This window comes from Strix uralensis, chromosome 12 (genome assembly GCF_047716275.1).
Source record: "Strix uralensis isolate ZFMK-TIS-50842 chromosome 12, bStrUra1, whole genome shotgun sequence".
In the NCBI taxonomy this organism is placed as follows: Eukaryota; Metazoa; Chordata; class Aves; order Strigiformes; family Strigidae; genus Strix; species Strix uralensis.
Genome location: NC_133983.1, coordinates 8,857,760 through 8,869,766, shown reverse-complemented (window position 1 = coordinate 8,869,766; position 12,007 = coordinate 8,857,760). Strand labels below are relative to the sequence as shown.

General features: G+C 37.0%; 1 protein-coding gene across 4 annotated transcripts in view; it reads left to right on the top strand.

The window, feature by feature from the left end:
* ADCY7 (adenylate cyclase 7) overlaps window positions 1-12,007 on the top strand; it is a 66,667-nt gene that overhangs the window by 34,176 nt on the left and 20,484 nt on the right. For 3 of the 4 annotated variants that reach the window (XM_074881382.1, XM_074881384.1, XM_074881383.1), the window contains 7 exons: window positions 490-690; window positions 2,733-2,897; window positions 3,691-3,840; window positions 6,092-6,240; window positions 6,557-6,668; window positions 9,388-9,515; window positions 9,763-9,921. In XM_074881382.1, the coding sequence (XP_074737483.1) occupies window positions 490-690; window positions 2,733-2,897; window positions 3,691-3,840; window positions 6,092-6,240; window positions 6,557-6,668; window positions 9,388-9,515; window positions 9,763-9,921 (1,064 nt within the window). The remainder of the gene's footprint in view (window positions 1-489; window positions 691-2,732; window positions 2,898-3,690; window positions 3,841-6,091; window positions 6,241-6,556; window positions 6,669-9,387; window positions 9,516-9,762; window positions 9,922-12,007) is intronic. The other variant, XM_074881385.1, reaches the window with a different exon arrangement.

Sequence of the window (12,007 nt, the reverse complement as noted above, 5' to 3'; positions counted from 1 at the left end):
AGCAACAAATCTAATCTTACCAATTGCTCTTGTATCCCTTTTAGCTTTTATTTCTTAAAAAAATGAAAGAAGTAGCAACACTATTTGTATGCTACAAGTCATCTGTAGAATTTAGGAAAAGAGCTGTTACACTCCTTTTTAGCAAAGCTTGAACTCCTTAAATGCATTTTCTGGGTACACCTGCATTGCACAGTATAGTGTAGTTAGAATTTAGCTTAAAAGACAAGACCAAAACCGCTGATTTGGGAAATTATAATAGTGGAACTGGGGCAGACTGTGTATCTGTATAGTATATCTATTATTATTAATTATATTATCTCTGTGTGAATATCAGAAAGTGTTAATGCTGCCACAGCTAGACTACTTAGGAACTCAGGTTAGCATATTTTAAAGCTATCTAAGCTGTTTCCAGGACAGTATAGATGCATTTTCCATTCTTCCTAAAGGGGACGTTTAGACCAAATATAACACTTTGTTTTGCTTTTGCAGGAAGCACATTATCATCTTGCCTTCATTATTGCAGTATGTGCTGCTCTTCTCATATTTGCAGTCATGTACTTACTTTTATGTATTGAATCCCTCTTTCGGAGATGGCTAACATTATTTGGAGTCACAATATGGATTTGCTTCTTAACCGTAGGATATGTATCTCTCTTTGAAAAAGAAAATTATTATCAGCTGTGGGAACAGGTATGTATATCTTGTTCATTCAGGTGCTTACATAGAACTGGTAGTCAGTATATATGAATGTGCTTGTGTGCTTTATTTTTTCTGAATGTTATAACTTAGATTCACTTTCCTAAATTGGTTTTATTGATTTATTATAGTAAATTTTAGTTTGTATTCTTTATTATAGTGAAAATACAGTTAATCTGAGAGTACTGGATAACTGCATAAATCTATGCAGGAATTGCATCTTTAAGCTGTAATTGAATTGTATTTTTATTTAAGATTTTTATCAAATCATAATTACTATGAAGTAATCTTTGAGAGATTTTTTCATTACTAATACTTGCTTTGTTAATTTATATGGGTCAAAGTGGTGTTCAAGAAATCTATAAAGGACTCCACAGCTGGGTGTGCCCTAGGGAGCATGTTTTCACATCAGTGGGAGAGGTGAAGTGAACAATAAGAATTAATGACACATCCTGGCATAGCTGGGTGTGGCTGAAGTTCATTGCTTAGTATCTCTGATCAGAAGACAGGCGATTTCATGATGCCAAAAATATCATAATCTGTAGGAAACTCCTCCTAAACGCTCATAATGTAAACAGAAGAGTTTTTAATGAAATAAAAATTACTTTTTATCTTGTTTTACTGACTCTTCCCCTTCCCCTCTTTATTTCAAATAAAGAAAAATATAAATTATCAGTTAAACAACCAAAATCTGATTTGTATTATGGCCCGGATCCAGCACCATGTATTTACAGTTGCTATTCAGTATTTTTTAATTTAAGGAAGAAGCTATTATCTTAGGAAAAACAAAATTTACTGTTCTTAAGTACAGATACGTAATGAAGCAAGATTTGGTTTTGCTGCTTTCAGTGCTGCAAGCCAATGTCTTGTGTTGTTGTCATGTGGTAATAATTCATTAATGTTGATTTAAAGTCTAAAATATAAGGAGACCCTAGATTAGAAACTAGAAGTGAATAGGTTCATTTCAGCCTTTTATCTCAAGTTCTGAATTTATCACTAATTAAAGCTACTATTTAAAAGCAGGTATGACTTTTGCTTGTCCATGCTTATAAAACTATTGCAGTGTTCAGAACGTTGTGTGATAGGGGTGTGTGTATGGCAGAAAAAGATTTTCTTTTTAGTCCAGATAAAATAGTAGAGATGATCATGAAAAGATTACTTTTGTTGAATGAAAACTTATATTTGCTTGGTTGTTTGTTTGTTACTGTCCCAACCAAGCTATCTATTCTGGCAAAACATTTAAGTGCAGACTGGGCCTTGAGACTTCCTTGAAGGAAGCTCATGTCTGGAATGGTACAGGTTGAGCTGCAATGATGAGATGGAGTTGAGCCAGGAACACTGCAATATTTTCCTCTGATCAGGGTTGTTAGTTTCCATAGATATGAGCTAAACACTATAACAAATCTATAAATATGGATTTCAGTTTTATAGACCTTCCTTCTGATCCCTAGCAGTTTAGTGAACCATTGGGCACCTTGTAAAATTGCACAGTGCAGCTAAATATGTAGTTAGTGGCAATAATGATTATTCTCTTGTGTCAGCATCAGGAAGTACTGGTTGGATTTTTCGTTTTTATCAAATATGGAGTAAACATACACATGATCGGGTGATGTTAAAATTAGAATAATAACTTGGAGAAGGTGGGAAATCTGATTCTAGTCAATATTGCTATCCTTGCAACACACTGTTCCTGATACAGGATATACAAAGTGTGCATCTTCAGCTGTAATGGATAAATTAAGGATGAAGGGCAAGGACAACTGAAAAACTTAAAGGTGATATGTCATGTTAAACTGTCTTATGTATGAATCTATAGCTGCTGATTCCCTCAAAGCTTTTAAGACTACCACTGTCCTTATGGTTTCAGCTGTGCTTTTGAAATGTCAATATTTAATTGTTCAGCCTGAAAATGAGCAGGAATCCTGCTACTTTCCTCCTTGTTCTGTAGTGATTTTTGGCAGGCACCTAATAACGTGTATGTGTGATTTTTCTTTTTTTTTTTTTCTTTCTTTCTTTCTTTCCCTTTCTTTCCAAAGGTGCCATTCTTTCTATTCATAATCTTCACAGTTTATACCATGCTACCCTTTGGGATGAGAGGTGCTGTCATAATTAGCGTTCTTTCTGCTCTCTCCCATATTATTGTTCTAAGCATTGTGGTAAGCATGACTTCTCAGGAAAATAAGGAATCCATTCTGTTTCAGGTAAGGAAATACTAATTGGTTAAGTAATTAAATACCCTAGTCGTATTATCATTTGATATTGGCATAACTATTCTGTTTAGATAAGTTACAAACTTCCACATGGATGTTTCAAATTTGTGGATTTGGAGCTTTGGCCCAATGTGTTTTGCATGCTTTTCATAAAATTGCAGTTATTTTAGTCTAGAATGCATTTTGGTTTTCTGATCAAAGTGGAAGAAGCAGAATTATTATTTTAATTTTTTAACTAAGTTACTCAAAATATGACAGACTTTGTCACAATCATTTTTTCCAATCTGTGCTGTTTCAGATGGGTCTGTCTAACTTCATCTGGCACTGCCTACAGGGTGGATCAAAAGGGCCATTCCTGCCCTGGGGAGTCAGCAGGGCCTGGGAGTGCTGCTGGGTGCTTTCAGGGTTCCCAACACCTATTAATAGGGTGTGTTCAAAGGAGCACCCCAGCTCTTTTGATGCAGGTGTGTGTTAGACTTCACCCAGCATGCTGATGCATGAGTTGGCAGACTGGTTTCTCCCAAAATCAAACACTGGTGCCTGCAAATAAAGGTTAAATGATATAGCAGAATTTTCTGTTTCATTATACTACTGTATGTTTGTACAGGAATGCCTGTGACTGTGAAGGTTAGCTTATATTTCCCAGGTACATCCTGGCTAATTGCAGCACTGATTGTGTGTGACAGAGTAAGAGAAAAGTTGAACGTGGCCTGGGATTAGTATGTGTATTAGTGAAGTATCAATGACTGTTCTGTAGTAGGTAAATATTTTTCTTCTTGTGCAGCTACTTGCCAATGCTGTCATTTTTCTTTGTGGTAACTTGATGGGTGCATTTCACAAACGCCAAATGCAGGTTGCTTCGTGGGATTTGTATAGATACACGTTAAAGTGCATTCAGGTCCGAATGAAATTGAAGATTGAAAAGAGGCAACAAGTGAGTGAACTAATTCATGTTATGAATTACTTGGTTTTGTTTCTAAAGTCTGTATAATTTTATAAGGTTGGTGATTAATGCATGTTGAAAAACTTGGTCCAATCTTTGTGGTACCCACCTAGTGTCGAAAATAAAAGTTGTGCCATTTGTAACAAAAGAAGGAAGTTAAAGGGAGGAAGCTGTTCTCTGTGGCTTGTCTATATGAAAATCACAGTATTTTGCCAGTTATTTTAGTTACTTTTTTCCTAGTATAAAATGTTATTGGGACTGGCCCAAGGTAACTTAAAAGAACATGCCCCTAATGACCTGAATAATACTTGTAATTTCAGCAGTTAGTTTCATGCTTCCCTTGGTCGCATTTTTTAAAGTATTTTAAAGTATTATTTGTTCCTGTATTTTCTTGTCTTGAAACCTATTTTTCTGCTAGAAGAAAATTGGAGCCTAAGGGAGAAAAAAGAAATCATATAGTAGATTACAGTGTTTGAGTATGACATTGTTTATTTCCATACACTCCAGAGGTATTTAAAGAATAAGCAAGGAACATGAATTTCTTGCTGAGGAAGGATTGTAAAGAAGTATCAAAGCTGGAAGTAGGGTGCCTTTCCTCTTTTATCCTGGTAGTATAGGGTTAAGAACAGCAGCTCTAGAAGGCTGATGTGTAGGAGTTCTCTGCCCACCAGTTATTAGGTAAAAGGAAGAGGCTGAAAACTGAGTTGGTCGAATTGAAAAGAAGAAAATGCCACACTGCTAGTGCGATCTGTCCTCTGATGCTAATCTTGTGAGATGAGATGACAGATCTGCATGAAAGTCCTGGCAGAATTTCCCCACGCAGCAGCCAGGGAAGCATACACAGGCAGTGTGCTCTCATTCTTCAGGCGATGTGGCAACTTGCATGGGGTTTTTTTTGGTTAGTGGATTTTTTAATGATTGCTCCTTTGAAGTGTAGATGTGCTTAAGTCTATGGACAGCTTTCTTTTCATCTGTGTTGTAATTTGTCACACAATTTTAAGTCTAGTTTTTGCCACCCACTTTTTCTCGGTGAAGATGATGTGAGAAATGCAGTTCAGGGTTCATCATCACTTCCTTGAAAACTGTGTAATGTGTCAGCCTCAAATGGCCCCCTTACATTCACTGGGTCTCTGCTGTCAGTTTAAATTGTTCCCCAAGGTTGACTCTCCCAGTATTAAAATGGTAGAGGAAGGGAAGGAAGTGTTTCTTTTTCTGGGGGCAGTCTCAAACTAAACTGCTGTCTTACTGGGTGTAGTAGGCCAGTACTCGATGCTCAAGGACTCCCTTCCACTATCATCCCAAGACATTTCTTTTTGGTGGCAGGCACTGGTTAAGTAACCCTGGCAGCTCAGTGCCATCTGTATACTGCTGCATTGAGTATTAAGGAAAAGGGGACAAAGGTTTGGTCTAAACGGACAGCATTTTACTCAGTTACACAATGTGTTGACCTTGCTGGGGATGTCATCTGAAAAAGTTCCTGCTTGTAGCTGCTGCATGCAACATTTCCCCTTCTGTAGTGACTCTGTCTCTGGGGTGCTAGAGCCCTTCCTGGGTTAAAAGTATTCTCTTTTTGTCTTCCTCTTCTGCCCGGCAATTTAGCAGGGTCTTCTTTGAAGAACGGGCTTTTAAGTCAAAGCCAGTGTAAAACAGTGCACTGAATAGTCAAACAATGTAAGTGGTTTTTGAAGAGTCTGTATTCTCACTCAGTTCAAAAGACTATTTCAGTGGCATCAGTTCCTGGTTCATTTAAGCTGTAGCAGCATGTTGTTGACACTTTTGTGTCTGTTGCTGCCTCACCAGTGTTTGAGAATTCACAAAGGTTTTTAATGCCGCATAGATTGTTCATTATAGAATATAAGCTTTTACCAGAAGCTTTATCAAACGATGCTAATGTAACACTGAGATTGGTGGAGAAAATAAGTTGTAATTTATCCAGAAACTGTAGTATGGAATACTGAATTTTTGTGTGTTTCACGGTTACAGAGAGATACCACATCTAGGTCACAAAGAACGAAAGAGAAAAAATATGCAGCACCCTTACTTAACTGCAAAGTTGGTGATTTTGAGAACAGAAATGTAAAAGTCTTTTCTGGAAAACCTGAAATGCATTATTCAAAAGCTATTTGAATAAAGGCATTTTATTTTTTTTAAATTCCTTCTTGCATACACTAAAATCCTGCAGTTTCAAATTTACTTTGTTAAGAATTTTGCATCATTAATTTTTTTCCCCCTCTCCTTTTAGGAAAATTTGCTTTTATCTATACTGCCAGCTCATATCTCAATGGAAATGAAGCTAGCAATCATAGAGCGACTAAAGGAAACTAATGATAATAGGCAAATGCACGATAACAACTTCCATAGTCTGTATGTAAAAAGGCACCAAAATGTTAGGTAAGTGGAAACTCTAGAAGTAATTGTATTAATATAAGCTGCTGATTTTTACAGTGTATGTGGTCCAGTGAAATTAAAATTTGGAGGTAGACTTTCAGGCTGAAGTGAGCTGCTTTCCTGTTGTGGGAAGATAATGTCTTGAACTGATATGTGCTGTCTTCTAAATCAGTTGAGGTACTTGAACCCTTTTTTCTGGAGTTGTTTTCCAAAGAGAGAGATACTTTGTATTAAATACATTTTAATATTTAAGCTGACTGTGGAATAGACATATCTTCATATTTCAATTATGTTGGTTTTTCCTTTTGTTCTTGTCTAGCATTCTTTACGCAGACATTGTAGGATTTACTCGCCTTGCCAGTGATTGCTCTCCTAAGGAACTAGTAGTGATGCTGAATGAACTTTTTGGAAAGTTTGATCAGATTGCAAAGGTAGGTGTTGCAGTTTGTTGTGCAGCAGGGATAAAGGCCACCACTGGAAAAAGAAGTCTTTACCACAATATGGAAGAAAGTTGGTGTTAGTGCTTCTGAAGTCAGGAAGGGAAGATTGCTTTAGCTTCAAAGCTAACTAGCAAAATTACATTAAAACAAAATTTAAAACAAAAATGGGAAATTTAGCAAGTTGTTACTGTAATTCCAGTTCTTGGGTCTGGAGGTTTGTTTAGCTGTATTGTTCATGGAATTGTCTGATGGCAATAAATGATTGTAATGCAGCTGTAAGAGGTACTGTATACAAGCTCTCTTGAGGGGCTTTGCTGTGTTCGGTTAGAAGGATTGTTTGTGGTCTCTGCAAATGGAGAACTCTCAGGCACACACTTAAATTCATAAATTCAGTTTATTGCATCAGAACAAGGAGTTCTTTAGCTCAGGAGTAATAATTAGTAATGGATACTTACAGAAAAGTGTAAGAATGGGAAGTAGATCAAAATGGTCCCTATTAAGACGTACCCTCACTACTGACCCTTCAGGCTGGCAGTAGTTCTTACCACTGCCAAGTGCTTTTTGAGGTTAATTTCTTTGCAACTGTAATCACAAACTCAGGTTTTGAATTCTCAGATTACAGGGACTATATCATATACATGTTTGCATGATTGACTCTGTGTGATGATTTCTCTTATCCTCTAAAACTGACCCTTGAATATATGTTCTGTCATATCCATTAATTTTTCTGTTAGTGTTATGAGGCAAATATGGCTGTAGGAAAATATTTTGTTGCATCCTATGTGACATAAAAAACCCACATATTAACCCAAATTCTGGTTCTAGAAATTTAATATTGGTAAAGCATTAAGTCAGGACTAGTGACTACCTATCAAAACTTCCCATGGTTTAAAGATGTTGGTTTGATTTCATAATTGACTGTATTTGAATGTACTGAATGTGAATTAGAAAATTAGTGGACTTGGAAAATCTTGGTTTTGTGAAATTATAAAAATCATTCAGAAAAAGTGGAAAAATTCTCAAATTATTAATATAGCAGAGGAATGAAATTGGTTTAATTAAACTTTGTGGATGTCATTCAATAAATTCTTAAATATATCACTGATTAAAACCTGGCTAAAATCCTAGTTAACCTTTTTGACTAAATGACATTGCTAATCTTTGTATTTATATGAATTCAGTTGCTGTTAAAGCTTTAAGTACTGGCAAATAAGAGAGTCATAGTAACTGTATAGTAATTGTATTGTTGCGAAGCAGCTATTAAGAACACACAGAGTAAGTCATGTCATCTTAGTTGCCATGAACTTTTAACACTAAAGTAGAAGCTGAGGTTAAAGACATTTGGTCACTTTTTGCAACTGTTCCTCAGATAGAAAAATGGAAAGGATTCCTGATTTTGAGGGAGATGTTTTAATTACTCCTGTCTGCAAATTGAACTGTTTAAAAAAAAGTCTGGATTTAGTGAGTCAAGGCCTTTTGCAACTCTGTGGTTGAGCTGCAAGAAGAGATTCCTGCTTTCTGTGCTATTTTTATTCTGCTGGGGCGTATTCTCAGTCATCTTTTCCATAATGTAAAAATGTTGTAGGCTCCACTTTATCTAATGAAAGTGGACAGCTAACCTGGACACTGAGCTGGATACTGAAGTCTAACATCTCTAATCAAGCGCTAGGTTCCCCTGCTGATCTCTGAAGCACAGGGCTGTCTAAGCGTGTCACTTGCTGCGATGCTCAGAACCTACTGGGTGACTTAAGATGATGGAGAATGATGGGTGTTCTCTTATGGCTTTGACTGATGAGGGTGAACAGCTTAGTTTCGTAAATTGCCACTGAGTTGGACTGATTTTGGAGTTAATTGAAGAATTGCTGGGCTGTTCCCACAGCAGGGAGGGTTGGGTAGCTGAAGGTGTCAGCTGGCCCAAATTAAGCCATCTCTACTCATCAGTCAAACACTTGCAGAATTAGCTCTGGCTTGCTTGCAACCTTTGTAGTTAGAATTCTTCAATAATATTTTAACAAAAGACAGTGTGAAGGGCTCTTTGCTCTTCCCCTTTGCTCTCTCCAGCCAGTCATGGGCAGCAGTACCCTCTGTTGTACAGTTAGTAAGTAGTTTTCTGCTGACACAGTATTGCTGGGTTTTTTATTAGCGACAGCAAACTGTAGTGTGTTCCGGCTTCCTCTTCAGTCATATTTAACAAAAAAACCCCCAACATTTTGCTTCTACAAAGCTACCAGGTTGGGCATCTTCATTTCTAACTTCTCCCTAAATTCTGTGCAGGTTTTACGACACTGCACAATCTTACGAGGCTGCTATGCAAAAATTGAGGAAAAGGTGAACAAACTGCCTATAATTCAGGTGTTAATATAGACAAAGATTAAAGGATAGACAAGTAGATTTCATGATTTTGATAGTAAATTCTGTGACAGTTTTGGTTTTATTTATAGTTTCTTAATTGCCCACAGTTCCAAGAATAATGTCAGGAACTAGTAAGACGATTTTATTTCAGAAATGCTTGAAGTGGTCAAGTCTGTTACCCTCCAGTGAGCAACTCCAGACATCTGGATGTGGGCAAAAGAGAAGTAATCTTTGCTTCAACAAGGATTGAATGAAGCTTGACTTTCTCAAAATGATACAGACAAGTCCTAGTGTTAGTGTCTTTAGCCTACTTGCAGTTCATTTTTTCCCATTAAATATGTTTATTGTAATTTCACAGGAGAATGAATGCATGAGAATAAAAATCCTGGGAGACTGTTACTACTGTGTCTCAGGCCTACCTGTGTCCTTACCGGTTCACGCCAGGAACTGTGTTAAAATGGGACTCGACATGTGTGAGGCAATAAAGTAAGTATAGCACAGAAGACTTTTTAATGTATCAAGACTATGAAGATATTCAGTAAAGTCATTCTTAGTTTTGTCAACATTCAGTGTGGGTTTATTAGCTGTAGTTGGATAGTTACACATTAGGTCATGAGCTTGTCTCTTGTCTTTGCACTAAGCATATAATGAGACTAAACCTTAGCAGATCTCCAGGAGGAGGAGAGAAAATCAAAAGTGTAACTTATGCTCTAATACCCTCTTCCCTCCACAGGCAGGTGAGGGAAGCCACAGGAGTGGATATCAACATGAGGGTTGGTATTCATTCTGGGAATGTGCTGTGCGGTGTGATCGGCCTCCGGAAGTGGCAGTATGACGTCTGGTCGCATGACGTGTCCTTAGCAAACCGCATGGAGTCCGCGGGCGTACCTGGGTGAGGATCTTCCCTGTCAGTGCTGATTCACTGTGTCATCACGGTTTTCATAATCCTGGTTTATGAGTCTGGAATTTGTAACTGCTGTGACATAAACCCTCATAATGGGATGATGAAAATAGGACAAATGTGTACTTATCAGAGCTAGAAAATGTTAATATTTTCTGATTCTGTTTGCAATGAACTAGAAAATTTTGTTCATAGGCAAGTGACTGCTGCTTGACCTTCCCTGCATTGGAGACACTTGTGCGTCTTCAGCAGTGCATTGTGTTGACTTAGTTAATTGACGTTGTGCACAGGGGTAATACTCTATTTGTAAGTTTAGCTAAAGAATAGATATGCTGCTTATGTTGACAAGGCAAAGCTGCATATTTACCTAGTGTTTCTCTTAATATATTGATCAGTCCCACTTAAGTTGTATTAGCTCTATGTTCACCACACCACCACCCCCCCAAACCCACAAACAACTCGAACATTAAAATGCAGCCTGATGAGGAGCATCCAAGCAAGGTGAGTTTGGAGCTGTTGGTTGTTGCATATTCTCTCTGTGTAGCATTTGTCATGGGCAGAACGGGAAGAAAAGTGGTCCTGAGTGGAAGAGCTGAGGCAAAGCACTAACGTAACTTGCCCTGTGCTGCTCAGCAGTGCAGAGAATTGGGTCTGAGGTTAATATTCATGCTACCTATTTTAAGATGCTCATTGAAAAGGACAAATATAAATGTTTTTAAAAAACACACACCATTTTGTGTGTTCCTCATTTAGGAAAGTACAGTTTGGTTTTTTTTTTAATTTTCTAAGTTGAATTTGGGGATTACAATTCAGCTAAGAAACATCTTTTTTTTTCGGTAGTCTGCACCAAAAAAGACCATATTAAGAGTTGCCTTTTTTCCATTCCCAAACGAGACCATGGTTTTGTAGATTCTTAGTAGTCTGTGCAAATTAGTACTTACTAATTGAATGGCATTCATGTGGGTATATGTTTAAGCATTAAAGTATTGTTTTCTTTTGGAAAGTGATTCTAACCATTGACATTATATGGTTTCTTATTATTTCTATGCCTCAGCTTTTAGGTATACACTTGTAACTTAAAAATTAATTTCTGCAAAGTGATAAGGGGATATGAATATCAAATTATTTTCTTGCATTGGTGACCGAAACAGAAAGAAAACTAATTGGAGCTTGGTTAATAGTTGCAATACCATCCAGGTTGAGTGTTTTAGTGTGTTGACTCAGCATGATTAAACAAGAATACAGAGTTGTAAAGTTTCTTTTGTTGGTAAAGCAAACAACATGACTGAATATGGCATGAAAACATACTTTTCTTAGTCACGTTTAGGACCATCACCTAATCTTGAAAACTTTGATTATTCCATTGCATTCTTTGTGCTTATGTTTGATATCTGTTAAAGAATAAAGCTGGTTTAGGTTGTCATGTTGATTTAGAAACAATACACTTAATACTTCCTACATCTCTACATGCCTAGCAGTCACTTATGTGTTTCAAAACTAGCCAGAGGAAACCTTGCACTTGTGAAAGACTGAGCCTCACAGGGATGAAGAGTTTCTGTTCATTATGCAAATGTTGTATTTGTTTCCTGCTCTGGTGAAAAATGATGTGTCTGGGATTCCTCATTCCAGTGTTAGCTAGTCCTGCTCCTTTGGAAGCAGAGGTTTTGTCCTTAGGAGCAGTATGAGGTTTTTATTTAAAATAGGAAGTGTATATTGGTTTTCTGTAAATGAAGGAATTCTAATGACTTTTGAAAGGATGCAGGAACACTTCTAGTTTTATAAATATTTTATTTCCGTAGACAGAGTATCCTGCATCTTTCCAATTTTAAAAATTATTTGCATTCATAACAATGTAATATGCTAGTAAAGCAGAAAGGACTAGCATAAAACCAAAATTAAAAAAGCATTTATGACCAACTCTCTCTAATATGTATATGCCTGAAAGATCAGAATATATTATTCTCAGGCCTGTTAGCCTAGGAAGTTGAATGCAGTATGTTAAGTGTTCTGTACTAGAATGGTAAGTGCAATAGTGCATGTTACAGCTTGCCTTTGAGAGGCAGCTTCAGCAGTAGCA